The sequence below is a fragment of the Phoenix dactylifera genome, chromosome 16 (assembly GCF_009389715.1).
Source record: "Phoenix dactylifera cultivar Barhee BC4 chromosome 16, palm_55x_up_171113_PBpolish2nd_filt_p, whole genome shotgun sequence".
In the NCBI taxonomy this organism is placed as follows: Eukaryota; Viridiplantae; Streptophyta; class Magnoliopsida; order Arecales; family Arecaceae; genus Phoenix; species Phoenix dactylifera.
Window position 1 is genome coordinate 940,546 of NC_052407.1, and position 20,472 is coordinate 961,017.

The 20,472-nt window shown below is 39.8% G+C and overlaps 2 protein-coding genes across 5 annotated transcripts in view; both read left to right on the forward strand.

Moving 5' to 3' along the window:
* LOC103720099 lies at positions 1 to 9,648 on the forward strand. Of its 2 annotated transcripts, none has more exons than XM_008809644.4 (4): positions 1 to 854; positions 952 to 1,151; positions 8,834 to 8,911; positions 8,997 to 9,648. In XM_008809644.4, the coding sequence occupies exons 1-4, from the start codon at positions 203 to 205 to the stop codon at positions 9,405 to 9,407; spliced, it is 1,341 nt and encodes a 446-aa protein (XP_008807866.2). In that variant the 5' UTR covers positions 1 to 202; the 3' UTR covers positions 9,408 to 9,648. The 2 variants fall into 2 exon arrangements, with proteins under 2 accessions (XP_008807866.2, XP_008807865.2); XM_008809643.4 differs by having other exon boundaries at positions 4 to 854; positions 8,834 to 8,914.
* Positions 9,649 to 18,699: 9,051 nt separating this feature from the next.
* LOC103720100 (inositol hexakisphosphate and diphosphoinositol-pentakisphosphate kinase VIP2-like) overlaps positions 18,700 to 20,472 on the forward strand; it is a 65,836-nt gene continuing 64,063 nt past the window's right edge. Inside the window, exons 1-3 of one of the 3 annotated variants that reach the window (XM_008809650.4) lie at positions 18,700 to 18,957; positions 19,632 to 19,637; positions 19,718 to 19,777. In XM_008809650.4, coding sequence (XP_008807872.2) covers positions 18,892 to 18,957; positions 19,632 to 19,637; positions 19,718 to 19,777 — 132 coding nt within the window. In that variant the 5' untranslated portion in view covers positions 18,700 to 18,891. Of the gene's footprint in view, positions 18,976 to 19,631; positions 19,638 to 19,717; positions 19,778 to 20,472 lie in introns of all 3 variants that reach the window. The other 2 variants (XM_008809649.4, XM_008809651.4) reach the window with 2 other exon arrangements.

Here is a 20,472-nt window from a genome sequence, read left to right on the forward strand (position 1 = left end):
CAATTTCCAAGTTCCAATCCCGACCCGGCCACCCCCACTCGGAATTCTCTCCCATCAAAGCCCCTACCTCAGCGTCTCAATCACTCCCCCCTCTTTCCTCCGGCTCTCTTTAAAACCCTTCTCTCTTCTCCCAGCGGCCATCCCATCCGAGAGGGGAGAAGAGAAGGGAAGAGAGAGACAGAGAGTGAGAGGGCGCGTTCTTATGGCGGTCTCGGGGGAATCGGCGGCGGCGGCGGCGGCGGCGGAGGCGGAGGGGCCGGTACTGGGCCTGATAAGCAAGCGGCTCAGGGCTCTGCGAAAGAAGAACAATCGCATCCTCCAAACGGAGGAGAGCCTCGCCCAGGGAAAATCCCTAAACAAGGAGCAGGAGGAGCTGCTCCGCTCCAAGCCCGCCGTCACCGCCCTAATCGATGAACTTGAGAAGCTCCGCTCCCCCCTCGCCGCCGCCCTCCAGGACGAGTTCTCCCGCCGCCCCTCCCCGCCGCCCCAACAACCCTCCCCTTCCGCCCCCGTCGCCGCCGAGCCCGACGACAAGGCAATCGAGGACCTCCTCTCCTTGCTTTACTTCGGCTGCCTCTTCGATGTCAGGCCGCAGAACGAGTTCACCGCCATGATGCTCACGCGGACGCACGAGCGCGACTGCTGCTTGACGTACGACTATGTGACCGACGATGCCACCGATTTGCTCGGGGAGCGGGACCTCGACACGATCTCGGCGCTTGGCTCGCTCGTGATATCGAGGCCGGCCTACTCCGGGGTCTCCCACAAGAACGCGCTCCAGGAATGCGTCCAGCGTGCCAGGCTCTGGTTCCAGAAGTCCAATCAGCCCATCCATCCAGGGGCCTCGGTGACCTGTATCTATCTGCCACCTCGGCTTCTCGATGACTTATTGATTGGTTGATTGAGTTTTTATCGGTGTTCTTGGTTTTTGACTCTTGGGTTGGTTTGCAGATGCTGGATTGAAGGAAAAGCTGAACAAGATTATGGCATCAGACTACTTCACCGCAACACCGGAGATGAAAGCTCCGGTGGATGTGGCTGCGGCTGTCGGAAAATACAGCACGACTTGCCAAGTGCAGATTTCTGAGGCCACCACCGTGGCATCCCCTGCTGCCCAAATCGAAGGTTCCCCAGCACATTATCAGCAGAAGGTGAATTTTTTACAGCATAATATTATGCCAAAGTTCGTTGCTTTGAGTGTGTGTGTGTGTGTGTGTGTGTGTGTGTGTGTTTGCCATTATGTTTTCTGTTATTTATTGGTTTCTATCTGTTACTAATGTCTACCATCAGTTTTTACGTCAGGCCTTTCCCTTTCCTTGCATTTTTTTCCTCTCTATTTTCTTCATTGAAAAATATTAGGGAACTGCAAGGTGTACCATGTATTGGAATATTTCCGTCTATCCAGCTAATCTGCCTGAGGAGATTGAACGTAGTGCTGCCAAGTTTGATCCACAAATGGGGCTTGTTTTCAGGCTCATACATGGCTTGTTTTCAGGCTCATACATAGCTATCAAAAATGAGGACTAATAAAAATGATGAGGCCCTTCTTGTACTTCTCTCCTTATTGGAAATAGAACCAATGACAACTGTTAATATTTTATACAATTTTGTGTTCATTTCTTCTAATTTTAGAGGAATTTGTAAATTCGCGTATAGTTAAGGGCATCTTGCAATGCTGCTAATTTGTGCAACTCGATCAAAAAAAAAAAAAACGGAATGTGCCTGTGAACATGTTAAAGATTTTGAATACTTTAGTTGGGCTACAATTAATTTGCAATTAAATTGAAGGTGATATCCATTTTTCATAACATAGTTCGATGTTGGTTATATCGATTCTAGATTGATCAGTTGAGTAAGATATGATATTATAGTGGGTTCATGAACTTGAAGGTGTTTTGAAGTTTAAATGAAAATGGAGGAGATAGGAGGCTTTCTGCTATTATTCTCTTTAAGGGCTAAAGTATTGTGAATGATGGTCCCAGCAAGTTTGTAAAGACATTTGTGCTGCTGTTCTTATGCACATTGCTAGATACATATCAGTTGGAACTGCTTTGCAAAAGATGATTTAAATATAAACATAGGACAAGGAAGGAGATAGGAGGCTTTTTGTTATTATTTCCTTAAGGGTTAAGCATACCGTATAATGGTCCCAGCAAATTTGTGAAAAAGATTTGTGCTGTTGTGCTCATGCACATTGCTAGATGCATACAGCTGGATCTGCTTTACAAAAGATGCTTTAAATACAAACATAGTGTTCTCTTATTTTGAAATCGCAAAATGGCAAAATTATAGGACTTCTGATTCATATATGTATGCATGCATATGTGTGCATGCATGTGCTGATTGGTGTACATCATGTAAACTACAATTTCATGTAATTTCTCATGCAAACTAACCCAACACTTTTATGTTTATTCACTAAAGGCGCATGTAATCTCAAAAGTCAAAATAGAGAAATCACAGGGTCATTTATAACGATTTATGCAAATTAACAACTGGTGATAGGTTTTGTAGACATGCTCGATACATTGAGAATATTATATGATGAGATGTGTTTATCCAGTTTGTAGTTCAAACCTTATAATCCTTTTTTTTTAAAAGGCCAAAAACAATTTGATTGGAAAGATTTCCAAACAAGATTGTTGGGCATTTGTTTAAGATGGGAACTCAGTTTAAATTTGTGCCATTACTTGTCAGCCTGTTGTAGTGTGTGTCGCCTGGATGATCTTTGATACTTGTTAATATGCGACGGCACATGCTAGCATAAATGGCATTGAAGGGCCCTTATATCCTTGGTTGTTCTATGTAATGGTTCTTGTGATTTTTCTGACATATGATGAATGATTCTCTTTTTGAGCCATGACTATGAAGTGAATATAGGAAGTTTTGACATTTCTCTCAATATTGTATGTTTATGTTTCTCAATAGGTTAGCGAGTTTGTTCATGAAAAGTAGGTTCTTTTTTCTTTTGAGTATAGATTGATGACAAAGTTGTGCTGCCTTCTAACACCGGGTCATTTGCATGCCTTCTTCAAGTTCATCATTGGCTGTATCATGAATATATGTAAAGAGATCCTAATTGTTCTTGAGGAACTTTTCTTTCTTTCTTTTTTTAGTTTCAATTCTTATGAACAGTAGCGTCAAGTTCAAACTAGTTCCCAATATGTTTCCTTTTTGTGACGATTGCTAAATACATCGTATATTTCTGCTTCTTGGCTTGTATCCTTTTCAAATATACTAATATGTTTACTAAATGATATATGAGGGCATTATAGTTGAATTTTGACCGAACACAAAAGGTCACAATCAATAGATTTGAACTAGCTGATAATAACAAGTGAGATTTGTTGGGTTGAATTATTTCAAAAACCAATAAACTCTTAAATTAGAAAACCGTGCAAATCAATAGGTTCACTCACTCTCAAAAAGCATGCAGAGGTGCATTGTAGAGAGAACATCCATTTCAGACTATAAATTCAAATTATGTCTTCTCAAAGTTTAACCTTGTTCAGATCATACCTTAGCCAAATTATGACTACATGGTAGTTATCCTTAAAAGGTTCTAACAAACTGCAATAGCATAGGAACAAAATTTCCTATACAAATTTTGTTGCAAGGCAAGCCTTACTTTAGTTGTTATATTCACTAGTGAATAATGTAATAGTCAAGTGCATGTAGATTGTCTTTGCCTTGTATATAGCTTTCAATGACAGATTCCACCCCAAAAAACCATATTTTGACTGTGCTTCAACTAAAATTTAGGCTAAAAAAAAAATTAGCGTAAGATTCAATGAGTCATGTTTGAAGTTCATATAATTGCAATTCAACATAACTTACATGAATGCATGATTAAGAAAATTTACATTGTTTACATTTTGTTGTGCATACTATGTACCTCAAGTAGACCCCTTAGGACATGGCTAGGGGTGCTATTGGTTCAGGTTGGGGGTAGGTGCTACCCAAGTTGGACCAGCAATTTTTATGGGATTTTGCTCTAAATTTTGGCCCATACCCTACCATCCACCAACTAGGTTGGGTTTGGGTAGGTATGAATTTGTAAGACTTGTCAGGTCTCTGGGTCAGCAATCAGATATGTTTCAGATCCGTGTACCAAAATGACCCACATGTGAACAATTAGAAGGAATAGGGACAGGAAGAAATATGTGTAGTGATTGTTGGAGGTTGGACAGCAGTGATGTAGCAAGGTGATATATGAAGTGGTAATGAGCATTTGTGGGAGGTGAAATTACGGTCTTCTAATATACCTTTATAAGAAAATAACTTATGGTATAGGAGCCTAAATATGTAATTGATAATATAACATTGTAGATAATATATATACCAACCACCAGGTGTATCTTCTAGTCCAGGTTAGGTATACCTTTACTAAACCTAGAATGGAGTAGAAGTGGCAATTTATTCCGCCCCATCAGGTACCCAACCCGACTCGACACTAATGGAGCTGGTTTTACTTGATCCTTTTAAAGTTGACGGCGAGGATGAGTCTTCATCCTAAAACCTGTAGAGCATTCGACGTGGGTGTAGATAATGGTAATGCCCGCCCCAAAGCCAACTCAATTATATATCACCTTGATGATTATAATAATTATGATGATAATGGAGAAGAAAGTATTGTGATCAATCATAAGAAAGATTAATGATGTGAAAGGCTACAATATACATGATTAGTTATTCATTTTTTTAAATTGAATACTTGTCTTAGTTTAAGGGATATTTGACTTTCTAAATAACAGTATTTTTGTTTGTTATTTCTATTATTATTGAATATTTGGTTTGTTGTCTTCTATGTCTTCAACTCTTATTTTGTTTAATATTATATGAAGTATGAGATTTACTTTTATATATTGTTTTTGTTTTTTTGACTTGTATACGAAAAAAATGATTTTTACAGCTTTACCTGCCCTGCCTCGTCCTGAGGTAGGTACAAAATGGGTATAGGTATGCGGTTCCCAATTGTGGGGCAGGTACAGGTTATGGCAGACCTGACCCACACCTAACCTATTGCCATCTCCAGAATGGAGCCTAGGAATTCTTCATGGATTTTTACTATCGTATAATATAAATACGGACCACCACGTATATTTGCTAGTTCAAGTTGGATATGTTTTTACTAGACCTAGACCATGACCCAGATCTAGAATTCTTCATGAATTTTTTGATGCATACCTGACCCCAAACTCTATAGAAATAGAATTGGCTGGGATTGAACTGATTCTGATTGGCACCAAACTTAGATTGAAATTCCAGAAACAAGTATCAGACGTGGATTCAAAAGTTAGAATATTTGTAACCCATGTCCTTCTGTCTTGCACATAGCTCTGATTCAAAGAGATGTAGAAGCTTCATTTTTTGTGAGACAACTAGTTTTGTTCAGCTGCATTATATTTCTGGTTCAACTTGTTCATAATTTTGATTACTGGATTCTCGAATCAATTTCTTGTTAGGAGGCCAACCAAGGTTTTTCCTTTTCTTCTTTTACATTGTGCATTCATTTATTACAAATGTCCATGCCATACTAGTGCGTAATGGATACCAAGTTAGTTTATGGCCTACAAATATCTAATGAGTATTCTGCTTGTGCTGTTTAGCTATCTTAAGGTTCTGTTTATCATGGTTATGGTCTACAAATATCCAATGAGTGTTCTGTTTGTGCCGTTTAACTATCTTAGGGTTCTGACAAGGTCTGTGGTTTTGTAATCAGTACTGAATTTATGTTACTAGTTTCTATTGTTAGAACATTTCTCTCAAAAGTTGTAACCAGTATCGTTCTATCATTATCGAACATATTGGTATTAATTCATATGATGTTTTTTGTGCAAGATTTCAACTATGTCTGCACTTTATACTTATTATGGCAGCGTGTTTCCTTCTACTTTAATAATATATATATATATATATATATATATATATATATATATTAAGCTCTGCAAAAGTGCTAATGGAAATTCTGTTGATGATCAAACTTAGTATTAGCTTGGCTCTTACCATTGTTGTACTTGATTATTTTTTCTTTTGGGGTAGATTTTTCATTACCCAATTTTTGTAGATGCTATGTGCCTTTGTTGATGAACCACTAGATTCATTGAGATGCATTTGTAATCTAACATATATCGGATTCGTTTGGTTCGCGAGAAGAACTTTACCTTGTTAGAATGCTTTTCCTCGGAAGATGATGCCTGGTTATATGATACCTGAGAAAGTGGTTTTTGCATGTTTGGTTGGACGTAGAAAAGTGACATATGAATCACACTTTCTAGAGTGACTTATGTTTGTTTGAGCATTTATTTTTCTGAAAAAGTTGTGTAAAATATCTATTATGCCCTTAATAAAGTTGTGTAAAATACCTTTAAAATATCACATGCATACTCTTTAATTGCTATTTTAAATATTTTACAATATTTTCAAGTAAGTATTAAAAATATTTATTGAGTTGAGTTTTAGAGTTCCAACAATTTTTAATAGTTAGATAACTTGTTTATATTATTGGTAATTTTAATAGTTATTAATATAGTTTTATATTAAAATTAACACAACTTTTTTATATTGTGGTAATTTTTAACAGTATATTTTTAATAGTAAAAGATTAACTATTAAAAATAGCTATTAAGAAGATCATGATGGATTAAGGGTATTTTTGGTAAAAAAATTTACCATAATCTTCAGTCCAGGGGAAAGTGGCCTTTTCATGTTTTACATGAGTTTTTCTTTTTCATGAAATGTAGAAAATTTATTCCAATGGAAAAGCTACTTTTTTATTTCTCTTCTTTGAAACCTCCAATCAAATATGAGGTTTTTTTTATTTTTTTTATTGACGACACTTTTTCTCCTCTTCCCGTGAACCAAACAAGTTCATCATTTCCATTGAGGGAGAAGGACAAATATTAGAAATATTCATTCAGTATAACCCACTTCTAATTTGTTCTAGGCTTTTACTTTTTAATCAATGCATCCAATGTCACTTTTGGAATGAAATTGCCATGAGAGAAGAATGGTGAATATCTAGAGGCACCCTTATACAGCCTATAAGACCAAGCTTAATGCACGGGAGTCTTGACTGCCATATGGTATGTCTTCTTTTAAAATTGTAGATTGAATTTGGTGTTGGTTTTGCAGTAGTATCTAACCCATTGAAAATTTCTTTTCCATTCATGAGAGATGTACCTTACAAAGATCTTCCGGTTGAGTTTGATGGTGAATCTGTGTCACCAAGGTGCTTCAATCTTAGACTTTTGGAAAATCCAGATCTGAAAGTCAAGAAATTGTTTTATTGGATTTTGTCGAAAGTCCAAGCTATGTTCATAACCTAGGCTCACTTTTCTAATAGCTTCTTGGAAGTTGTTGATCATTTCACTAGATGATGCCATATCACTTTCATAGTTTTGATGACCTCTCTTTTCGCCAACTAAAAGAATTCCATCGTTGGTCTTTTATCTAACAAGTTGTATTTTCTATGTGAAGCTAACAGGCGATGTTTAAACACCTTTTATGATTAATTTGATTATGTAAAGCTAACAAGTTGCATTCTCTATGTTTGACTCTTCGAATCAAGAGTTTTAGTGTTTACCGATCCAGTTTTCCGTTTCATGCCAAAGTAGGGCATAATTATGCTGTTTTTTTAGGCTTGTCTGGCTGCTTGCATGTGTTATGAATCGAATTAACCCAATATGGGCAACCGTGGGAGGAAGATAAGCAGCGGGGGGAGGAAGATAAGCAGTGGGGAGAGCAAGAGTTGTATTTGTTGGGCCAGTTAGAGAATGCACAATCTTAAGAAAACTCATATTACCACGAATCAACTTTTGAAAGGGATCCATAATTCCTATTTCTTTGGGTTACTGTGATCGGGGATTAAGGGGGGTGCGTTAGTTTCTCCTTTCCTGGCCGCTGCCCCTTCTCTCGGGATAGGTTGCAATGGCCTATGAGTTTATCCACCGATCAGTTTGTTCACAATGGGTTTATCCACCGATCAGTTTGTTCAGTTATCTGGATAGGCTCTAAGGCCTATCCAAGGCACCGGTAGGATATTTACATACATTACGCTTCGGATTAAAGAGCTATGGGCTGAGGCAAGAGAAGCGAGTGAGTTCTCATCATGAGAGCCACCGAATAGGTAAAATCCCTTAAAATTAGGATTAGGAAAAGGTTAGTTATTTTTTTAAACAAATTCAGCATCCCTATTTTTTCAGGTTCCTTGGCTCTTTGCAAATGAGAGAGTTTACTCTCTCCAATGAAACTTTCTGTTCCGCCACGAAGGTTCTAAATTGAGGTTCATCCACCGGATTACTTATCCTGGGCACGAGAGTTTATTCACTGGATTAGTTATCGGAGCATCCAAACAGCCCCGAAATGCTATAGATCACTTGTATATAGTGTTGTTATTGTGCCAAAAAATCACCAGATTACTTATCGCGCATCTAACAGCTCCAAAATGTTTTAGACACTTGTATATACTGTTGTGTTTTATACAAATAAATCTACATTCTGAACTTCAATATATGTGGTGGAATGTTGGTGTATTTTTTTTGGCTTTGATCAGGTCGAGTTTTGCTGCTGTCTGTCGTCTATCATTGAACCAGAAAAATCACCTAAAGATTTTAGTTTGTTCTAGGCTTTCAAGAAATCTCATGTTGTTTTGCGTTGAATATCTCATTGATGCCTTTTCACTAATCAGCTAATGTTGCACGCTATGATTGTTAGTGATTGGACAAACTATCCAGCAGCAGGATGCAGGTCTCCTAATCGAAATTTGTTACATATTAAGATGTTATTCGGTGGTTATGAAAAATTGTTTGGGATCTGAAATTTGTTGTGACAGGAGGATGAGCAAGATGATTTTCAACCAACTGAAGTCCAGCCTGAGCATCAGTCTTCCCCTGCTGATGAACCTCCAAAGATGGTACCTACTAGAAGCATTAGAATACATTTTGCCTTCTGTCAAACTTTATCTTTACAAATTTATTTCACCTTTTGCTTCTCAGGATGAGGCAGATGTGCTAAACCCGTCAAGCGACATTGCCTCGGTCCAACAGGAGCAGCAGAAGCTTGAGGCAGATGAGAAGGAACTGAACCAGAGAGATCCAGAACCGAAGGATCAACAATACATTCCTCGGAGGGGTTACCAGAACCAGAGAGGTGGAAGTCGTGGTGGTGGTGGTGGAGGTGGGGGCAGGAGGGGCTATCCAAATGGTCGTGGTGGTCGTGGCCGAGGTGGGGGTGGCAGTTACCAAAATGGGCGGAGTCAGTATTACGACTCTGGATACCATCCAAGAAACTACAACTCAAGGGGTAGGGGAGGTCGCTCTGGTGGTTCAGCCATGTACAACAATCATGGAGGAGGACCTCATGGAGATCATGTCCCTGTGAATGCTGAATGGGGAACAAGCACTTAAGTTAATGTCTGATGTTCTAGGAGTAGACTTCATTTTGAGAGCTTCTGTCCGATCTCACTCGGTTGTTCCAAAGATGCTGATTTAATACTATCATGTAGGGATTCTGCTTATATTTTGAAGGAACTATAGATGGGTTGCATGCAATATTTATAGGCAAGTGGTTGCAGAAAAGGAAAACAGACTTCTTAGTTGTAGTTTAATGTTTTATTTCTCTGCATGGATTTACTTTGCTTCAGCAGTACTCTGATCATGTTTGAGTTGTCTTCATCTTGACGTTTCTTTGTATACTGGATATTCGAAGGCCTGAGCAGTTTATCAAGGGATTCCGGTAAGTCCTGCAGCTTAGTTGGCATGGAGTATATGATGAGATAATTTGGCATTGTAGCCAACTGTGTGCTGGTTTTTATGTCATTCATCAGAATTGGTCAAATTTATAGCCATTCTAGGCGTATAGAAATTGCAACTTTAGAATTGTTTTACCCCTCGAAGCAATGAAAATATTTGAGATGCATTTGGTTTATCCATGTGGCTCTTGTAACACTTGGGTATAGTATATCAGAAAACTATATTTGTGAGCAGAGGAATAATGCTTTCTTGTGCAATGACTGTGTTACAAGCTACTTATACAGTGTTTGGTGTCAACCGCATGTCCTGTGATGTTATTTTTGATTGATTCCATTGGTTAGACCTTCAATTCCTTGGTATAAGTGAAGCTATCAATCTGTATTTGTAAGAGTTAAGGTCCTGTGGCACGCTTGTTGTACCTTTAATCTGCCAGAGGCCAGAAGTAAATAACCATGAGAATGATATCTCAGCACAAGAATGGGAACAAATAACTTGAAATGTGATAGGTGCAAATGTCCAGGGTTGACAGGGGAGATTGAGAGCTGAGGATATGTGCATCTTTTTGTATAACTTATATAATTTTAATGATCGCAACAGCCTGTTTACGGAATAGTCTGGCAAGGCAATTAAGTTAGCCCTCCTTCAGGGTGCTCATCCATCGGTACACCATTTGTGCCTACCTTTGATTTGGCAAGTATATTAGCATGTAAATAATACTTTGCCCCATATCTAAAATGCACGCTATATATTTTGTACAATGTGTGAGAAGGTTCAGTTATGCTTTTTCCCCGCTCTTTGAAGTGATACTTCATTGGATACTTCCACTGCTAAGGGTGGTTCTATATACACCCCCCCTATTGCTCAGGACACCCCCCAAAAATTAAAAAAAAATTAAATACTCTCTACACCCCCCATTTGCTAAGGACACCCCTAAAAAATTAAAAATTCCTAAATTACCCCCCACCCTCCCCACCCCCTCACCTAAATTGCTCTCTACACCCCCAAACCCCCCCCCACCCCGCTCTTCCCCTCCAAAACACCTCGCCAACGCCCAAAACCCCCCGTTCCCCCTTCTCCCTCTCGTCGCCGGCATTTTCCCGATCTCCGACCACCTCGCCGGCTTCTTCCGGAACCACCTCGCCGGCTTCTTCCGAAATTTTTTTTTTCACGGTTCGTGCTCCGTTCGGCACTGGATCGCCGAACAAAAGGCTTCTGTTCGGCTGAACAGTGCCGGACAGAAACCTTCTGTTCGGCACTGTGCAGCCGAACAGATATGTTCGGTTGAGGGTTGCCGAACAGAAGGCTTCTGTTCGGCACTGTTCAGCCGAACAGAAGCCTTTTGTTCGGCGATCCAGTGCCGAACGGAGCACGAACCGTGAAAAAAAAAAATTTCGGAAGAAGCCGGCGAGGTGGTTCCGGGAGAAGCCGGCGAGGTGGTCGGAGATCGGGAGAATGCCGGCGACGAGAGGGAGAAGGGGGAACGGGGGAGGAGGGGTTTAAGGGGGGTTTGAGGGGTTTTTTTTTTTTTCTTTTCAAAACGAAACGGAGGAGGAGGAAGGGGGGTGTATGAGAAAATTTCAAGGGCAATATGGTAATTACACTAAAGGTTAGTTTGGGGTATTTTTTTTGGTTTTTGGGGGGTGTCCTGAGCAATAGGGGGGGTGTATATAGAACTACCCCACTGCTAAATGGCTGACCGCGACTTTAGCCTTTGGTGATCGAGAGAGAAGTTTTACGTGGAGCCACGGAGAACATCTGATAATTAGATCACTTTTCTATACAGCATAAATAGAGTACTATGTTGGAAAAGACACTGTTCATCTATTTACTAGGAAGTTGTAAGACGATTAGTACCCATGCATTGGGCTCATGCAAAATCTAAACCCATGTATTGGGCTGCTAATGGGTGGAAGATGAGCCTCCATGTAGCACAGCTTTAAGATGGTTCATACAATAAAGTCGACTGGATTGCCAATTAGCTGTTAGACTAGATCCTCCAGATGTCTGTATTATAATCCATAATCATTGTCAAATCCTGCTCGTCTTCAACAGCCCTGGGCTCTCATAATACCTGATGCGGCTAGAATCTAATCCGTCCATCACATGTCGACATGTGGTGAGCATTTTGAAAAGATTTGAATTCGAAAAAAAAATTAGACTTTTGGTAGAGATCTAAATGAAGAAGGAGGTTACGGCATATTTGAATTTCTGGCTGAATCTAGATAAGAAAAGAAGTTATGACAATCCTTTGATTTATGCCTCTAAATTGTAATGAATCCACGTTCCCTTTTTTATATAAACACGACCAAAGAGCCCAAAGAATAAAGGGAAGGAACGGCCAGAGCCTCCCAAAGAGAGAGAGGCTCTCTAGCTACTTTTATGCCTGACTCTTCTTCCATGACTATCCTTGCACACTGTTTTTTCTTCAGACAAAACGTGCATCCTTAGAGACCAGGACACGAGACTTTGAAGGCCACCCTTCCATGCCCCCCAAGACATAAGTGTCGTGCGTATGGAACTCGCATCCTTAGAGATCGGGATGCGAGTCCATAGAGGCCATCCTTTTGTACCATCCGAGACACGAGCATGGTGCATTCAGATGCACAATTGTCCACCAGAAGGCTGAGCTCCCAGATCGAGTACTCCAAGTTGAACTCCCATGTCGAGCACTCTAAGCTTTGCACTCTAGACCAAGATCTTTAGACCAAGCTCCTAGGTTAAGCACTTTAAGATGAGCTCTCAGGTCGAGCACTCCAGACCAAGCCCCCAAATTGAGCACTCCAAGTCGAGCTCCCAAATCAAGCACTCTAGGCCAAGCCCCCTAAAACGAGCACTCTAGATGAGCTCCTAAGTCGAGCACTCTAGACCGAGCTTGTAGGATGAGCACTACAAGCCGAGCTTCCAAGCCAAGCACTCAAAGCTGAGTCTCCTATAGCTTGGCTCTCGATAGCCGAGCCTCCAATAGCCGAGTTGCTAATAGCCTAGCTCCCGAAGCTTGACCCAGACCGAGCTTCAGGATGAGCACTCCAAGCCAAGCTTCCAGGCCAAGCACTCAAAGACGGGTCTCCTATAGTCTAGCTCTCGATGGCCGAGCTTCCAATAACCGAGTTGCAAAGGTTGAGGCCGAGAACTCCAGGCCGAGCATTTTAGGACAGGTAATCAAAGCCTAACGGTCCAAGTAGATTACTCTACTCTAATTCTTTTTATTATATCTTTTCTTGCTATTTTTCATTGTTATTCTAAAGCTCTGCTTGACTTAAGCATCAAAGAAATCTTGGCTGGAGCCACCTTAATGGCTCTTTCTTTTTTCTTTGCATATAGATCCACAACTCAACACAGCAGATCGATGCTCCCTCTTTTACCATCATCTATCGAGCAAATTGATTGGTGCCCTCTAAAACTCAGACTATTAGAATATGGTTAGGCAGGATTTAGGCATCAATAATCTACATATTTGCTTACAATTAATTATTGTAAAAGTTCTATGGTGCTCACAAGGGTCCAAACACCTTAAAGGTTTTAGATTAAAAAAATAATTTTATAATAGTCATGATTTGAAATGGTTGATTTTTTTTAAGAAAAATCTAGACATTTTAGGAGGTGTTGAGTTGTTGGATGTAGAATGTCCAAATATAGAAAGCTTTTACAATAGGGAGAGAAAAATCTAAATTTGATTTATTGATTGGTTTTGAGATTTGTGGATATCGACCTACTTCAAATTTCCAAGATCCATTGCTACGAACATTAACTTACAATTTTATAATACAACTAAATATTCCACGTTACAAAATCTTGATTAGTAATACGAATTGGGCTTGCCAAGATGGTTACACACCTCTTCTCTAGAATCAAAGTTATAGTTGATAATTTCATGGTTTTCTAAATTTTTCAAACGCACGCTGATATAATTAAATTAGTAACATTTAATTCACGCTACTAACCATTACTGCTCCTTGGAATACAATTCGGGGTATCTAGGATTGCCATAGGAACCCTAGTTCTCTACAAACTATGTGATCCATAAAATTTTCATTTTACAAACTGCCGTTCACGCAAGCAGGTGGTGCCCATTTCACGATGCAACACGGTTGCACTCCGCACGCATCCACTTGCTATTTCAATTTTCAAATGCATCCTTCCATGATCCAAGCATTCAATTACTTCCACTTCTAGATAATTCCCTGCAAACGTGGAAAACCTAAAACCCGATCTTTTGTAGATCTTATCCACTCCTGCGATCAGCGCCACTAACAGCACTACATGGTGATAATATTGCTTTCTGTGGGCTCCTGCACACCCCAACGATGTCTCCGCGTGCCGAAAAGAGAGTAGGTGACAACAATTGACACGGGACTCAATCTTTTTCTTTTTTTTTCTTTTTTTTTTCTTTTTTCTTTTTTTTTTTTTTTTGCTAATGCGGGTGGACCATACCTGACGGGATCGGGGACTCATGCCTTTGGACGCGTGAAATTTTTGGAAAAAAAGCAGTCAGATAAGCGTATCTCCCTGCCCCTTGCTCCATCATTGTCATGCTTTTTTTAAAAGCAAATACAACATCACCCAATCCAGTTACCAAACTTGCTCCTGTTTATAGACCAATCCTCCCAAATGGAATAATACAAGATATGGATTCTTTACTGGAATACACATATCTACAGAGAGGCAAATAGTACTGCCAGACTGGGTGACGTCCTTTGCAGTTCATCATTTCGGAGATTTTATTTGGAACAATCATGAGTCTGTTTCTTCTTTCCTGCATTTTATACTCTTTTCTGATGTCATGGGCTATACCCACATACATCGTGTTTGAGTTTCCATTGTAATGAAGAAAAAAAATCGCATTTCTTATAAATCACTACGTTCGCATTAGAATGGAAGCACCTTGGTAACTTGCCTGGGCCATGTAACAACACCTTCATTTTGATTATAATTAATTGTTGTATTAATTGAAAAAAAATGTAATCCACGGGACAGCCGTTTACTCTTCGTCTTATCCTTCTCCCTTCCGCTCACTTTGCTTTCGGATTGCAGCGATCCTTCTCCACTCATGTCCACGTGAACCCAGTCCACAACTAAACGATCTCCTTTTGGTTTGGAGTTTTGCTACTTTTCTTGGTTCTTGAGGTCCAGTCCAGCTGGCCGGGTCACATGGTTTGGAAGTGACCGCTACCAGGGAATCGCATGACTGCTGAGTTGGTAGACCAATTCAACCAAAAAAAAAGCAACGCGCAAAATATATGTATACATCATGCTCTTTTTCTTTTTTTTCCATCATCATACATGAGTATTGCTTTTTGATAGCCAAGCATTCAAAGCGGTATTGCTTTTTGATTCTTTTATGTTCGCTTTTTTTTATCATTGTAAAGCAAAATTCATCAAGTATTATATTGTTCACCAATAAAAAATGTGGGTTGGATTTAAATTGTCACAACACAGGTTAGTCTTATCCTACTGTAATGTCTATGACACGGCAGCAATTCAACGTAGCATAAGAGGAATCATTGATTTACACAAATAGTCACCGAGTTTGGTTGAAAACTAATGATGGAAAACATACTGTATGCCGGATTATGATTGACTGTCTCTAAATCAGAATCTAAACTAGTATGCATCTAAATCAAAATCTAAATTAGTAAAACGGTGCCTGAGCTTGTCGTTCATCTCTCGACCCGCGGTAGGAGCTCATTCCAGCGATCCTTCTCCACTCATGTCCACGTGAACCCAATCCACAACTAAACGATCTCCTTTTGGTCTGGAGTTTTGCTACTTTTGATTAATATATATGCGTGTATATCAGGCACTCTCTCTTTTTTTCTTTCGTCATCATGTTGCTTTGCCGTGGAATTGGTCCACAAGTTGAATGGTGGCTGCCAAGCATTCATAGCCGCATTGCTTTTTGATCCTTTTATATTGACTTCTTTTATTATTGTGATCATGCAAAATTCATCAAATATTAAATTGTTCACCAATAAAAAATGCAAGTTGGATTTAAATCGTCACAGCACAACACAAGTTAGCCTTATCCTACTGTGATGTCTATGCCACGGCAGAAATTCAACGTAGCATCATTGACACATATAGCCATCAAGTTTGGTTAAAAACTAGTGATGAAAATATGCGATGTGCCGGATTATGATTGACCGCCTCTAAACCAGAATCTAAATTAGTAAAACGGTGCCTGAGCTTGCCGTTCATCTCTCGACGTACAGTAGGAGCTCTCGACGTTAAGAGATCTGATCGAATCAATAACCATTTTAAGGCGGACCGATCTTTTGGATTTGTTTGGTCATCTAACCACTGCAGCCACAAGTTGGGTGGGGTCCATCCAACCAATCCGGGCCCTATGACTATCTAGCAGGCCGCACGAAAATTTAGCATACGTGGCTTGGTCCATGATTAGACTTCTCATTAGAAAAACATGGGACATTGATTACGAGTGGAAATAAAAAGAAAGATAGCTCCATGATTTGTCTCCACCATCCTTCTCCATGGAAAACGAAAAAAATATTTAAAAAAGTCTCAGGGGATCAGAATCCAAACTGAATTATGATTCAACTTTGGCTGTCGGACACCTCACGCACCGGGAAAGCGTTTCCCATACGAAAGTGCTTTGCGTCTGGCATCAATCCGATGCCCCGAGAGTACGACGCAAGCAAGAGTCCCATGACTCTGAGGCTTGACCCCCTCAACAAATTATTTATTTTTTTCGTTGAACTTAGAAGAATATGGCATGGGATATTCCTAATATAATTATTATTTATACGAAGATCCTGGTAAATTATTATTTAAGGATTCATTCTTCAATCTAGATTATGACCGTGATTTTGACCATTTAAGTTTTCATTTAACAAACCATATGATTAAACATTAGGAAAGTGTGAGTTACTGTATTCTTTTCTTTGGGTCCAAGGACAACTATTCTTCAGGGTGATGGGCCTAATAATAATCAAGGAATGTTATCTTCTTCTTCTCCTTCTTATTCTTCTTTTGTACTACAGTAACTCACGTTAAATTGGCGTGAGTTCTACCAATAGAGTCTAAAGAAATAAGAATACATAAAGATGGGAGAGCGAAGTCAGTTCATGTCTATAAAACCTCTTCCAAGTGGTAAACAGCAAAAGAGGAGATCCAGTTTGCTGCCGAGTTCGTCTTCCAATACACATAGGCCACCTAGAACGATCTGCAGCCAGCCACCAAGTTCTAGATATCCCTGAGTAGGGGGTGACCATCGCCCTGTCATCCGACATCACGAATCCACTCAGTCACCATAATCGAGTCCTCCTCCAGGATGATACACTCTTCGCATAGGTGACTTCCTCCCACGTTGCTCTGAGCTCTGCTCCAATTGCAGTCATGTCCCCGGTGTGCCTGCTATCTGCCACAATCAATTTAGAGTCGTGATCCCGAATCACAAATCCAGTACCTCCTCTATCTCCTCTAGTCAAGGCACTACTGTCAAAATTCACCTTGAGATGATCAGAGAGTGGGGGCTCCCAAGAAATAAAGGTAACTCGGGACACTGTAATAGCAAGATGAGAACCCCAAATATCCCTAGCCCACTCCGGTGAAGGTGGTCGAGTAGTGTTGATAATCTCCCTTGCCTGGCATCATTGCTTGAAATCTTTCCCCCCCCCCCCATCAAATGATGAATTTATTTCTATTATGTACTTGTATGGAAAATTAAATTTCTATATTGCTTGACAACAATTTTTTTTGAAATCCTTCTAATTTTAATTGTGAAAATTTTGTAGTGCGGAAGTGCATGCCATTTCATAACTTAATATTCTGACCAACTCAGGCTATAATTTGCATGTGTTTGCTAACTTATCAATTCTAGAAGTTGCAGCTGGTTAAGTTCGCATTATGACTTTCACCATCAATTTTTATTAAATCTAACTTTTTTTTTCTTCTTTTGGTTCATTTTTTTTTGTTTGGATTGCAATTCTTGAATCATGCTCACAAATTATTACTAGGTTTAGCTTATGCAACACATACTACTTAAGCTTGACTTTTACATTTTTCTCATGCCATCATATTTGAAATTCAGATGCTACTCAATCAACTATCAAAGCAAAGAATATCTTCATTTTCAATTATTTACTTCTAGCTATATTTTTTTTCTAAAGTTTATATAAGGATGCTAATCCGTTGAGTTGGTAAATTATTAGGGAGGGAGCTGGTGACTTTGGTTTGTTCCCACCCTCATTCTTAAAAAAAACAACTATATAAGAAATCATTACAAGAACTCTATGCAGAGTGCCATGTTCATTACTCTTTAAATATGTTACTTAATCAGACCTATTAATCCAAATTTCCAATATATCTCAAGAAATCACAATATTTTTCAATTAAATATAATACTATTGCCAAAAAAATCACAATATTCATTACTCTCCCTATTTACGGTCCCACTTCTTTTTGGCGCACCGCAAATCTCTTTCATCAGGCTTCCCTGCGGAGGTAACGAAAGTAATGCGGGACCCAGAAGACATTCCCGGTGGCCCACCCGGTCGGGTCAAAAAGTTAGTACCTACCGATGGATTCCCGAATCCGGTGGAGCCAAACCCTCCATTATTTATATTACTCATCACTTCCTCCGCCCTTCCCACTGACCACACCCCCAAAAAGCCAAAGAAGATTACCCCATCGGCTCCAACTACAGCGAAAACTCCGCCATCGCACCCCCTTTTCCTCGCAACTCCCATGCCTCGATAACTTTTAATTTAACCAAATAATACGACAGTATTAAGAAAAAAATAAAAATAGAACTCCAAGTCTCCACCACAGTATATTAGTAATATAATAATACCAATCCACCGCCTTCTTCTGACCGTCCATTGAAACTAGAAAGAACGGAAAATAAAAAACAAACATTAAATGCCTGAACGAGATAAAATGGAAGTATACCGGCATTCGCCTTCGTTCCTCCTCTAAAAATATTTCTCTTCTTACCTTTTTGTCTCCCCCCACCCCTCTTTGTTGCTTTATTTTATTTTTTTTTTATTTTCGTGGCGGCGACGGTGACCACAGGGGGGATCGGCTCGAGATACGGATCTTCCCCTCTCTATATAAAGACCGGGTCATCGGTGTTCGCAGCTGCTGCCTAGAAGCTCCTCCTCTGATTTCTTGCGGAGCGAAAATGGTGGCGAATAGAGGAGCGGCGCCGAAGAAGATCAAGATCGGTGTCTGCGTCATGGGAAAGAAGGTGAAATGCGGATCGGAGGTTCTTTCTTCTTGGTTCCCTCTTTTCGTTCTTCTTCTTCCTTACCTTCTCTCGCGGTGTTTGTGCTCTTTTTTGGATCTTTTTTTTTTGGTTCTTGATCGCTTTCGGTGCAATGGTCGGTTCGCGGGGTGTTTTCTCGATTTCGCTTTTAGTTCTTGATGTCGTATTTCTTGATTCGGAGGCATGATTTTGTTTTCGCTTGGGTGGAGGTGATTTTGGATTCGTGAAAAGAGAACAGCTCCTTCTTTGCATCAGTTACCTTTCGACGGCTTTGGCGCTTTGAGGTTCGATGAAACGGTCGGTTTGCAGGGTTCTTTTTGATTGTTTCTTTGGTTTGCGATCTTGTGTTTGTTGGTTCATCGGTGTCCTCTGTTCCCGACGGGCGGGCTTCTTTTTTGTTTCTTTTGTTAATGTGATCTTTTCTTGTTTTCTCTTGGATTTATTTCTTCTTAGATGGAGGTGGTATTGGGAAAGAATCTCTGTTGATGCAATGCTCGGTTCTTAGAGGTTTTGTTGATTCCCTTTCTGGTTTTAATCTTGTGCCTTCTGGTTTGAATGCGTACTGTGCACTGTTTTTTGTTAATGCGATCTTTCTTTTATGCTTTACATGGAGCTGTTTCTTTTATTTTACTGGTTCGTTCTTTGTTTCGACATAGATGCAGGTGGTATCGGGAAACAGTCCGTCTCGTTCTTTTTATTGATTCCGTTTCTGGTTTTGATCTTGTTCTTATTGGTTTCATAGGCCTTTTCTGCTCCCATGGGGCAGATTCTTGAAAGACTTCAGGCATTTGGTGAATTCGAGGTAACTTTCTATTTCTGTATCTTTCTTGGATGGGTATTCAATGATGTACCATGTTTTTTTCCCCATCTTTTATGGTTAGAAGACGGAGCCTGGAGCTCAATGCAAGAGCGCACTTATTTACGGGGATAAAGTAGGAATAAAGGGGCTGGGTTTGATATTTTTAGTTATTGCATGCAAGATTCCTGTTGATGCAAGCAGGTTCATGCATGAATACCGATGAAGGGCCTGCATGGCTAACTGATCAATCTTTACCAGTTTAGTTTAGGAATTGCCGTACATGCATACGTAGGCGTGCAGGCATCTGTGCAGATACATATGCATTAAAGATATGTAGAAACATATGTGCACATTTATGTCTATGTATAAAATGTACATGCATGGGTACATGCATGCATATGTTACCCTATATAGACAAACATATGTCGACATGTAGGTTCATAGGCAGTCATTATTTAGCTTTCAAGGAAATTTATCTTATGACTATTATCCGCTCTAATGAAATTAAATGTAAGTTTCTGTAGGGAAAGTATTGTGTAAATAAAATTAGGTTTTAGGCCATTTAATTGTCTGAAAGTATTTGGATTAATGAGGGCTGTAATGCTTTTCAGTCAAGAAGTAGCTTATAGATATCTCGTGCGCTGGATTTTACATAATTGCTCCACAAGGTCTACTCTCAAGTTGCATTCCTTTTATTT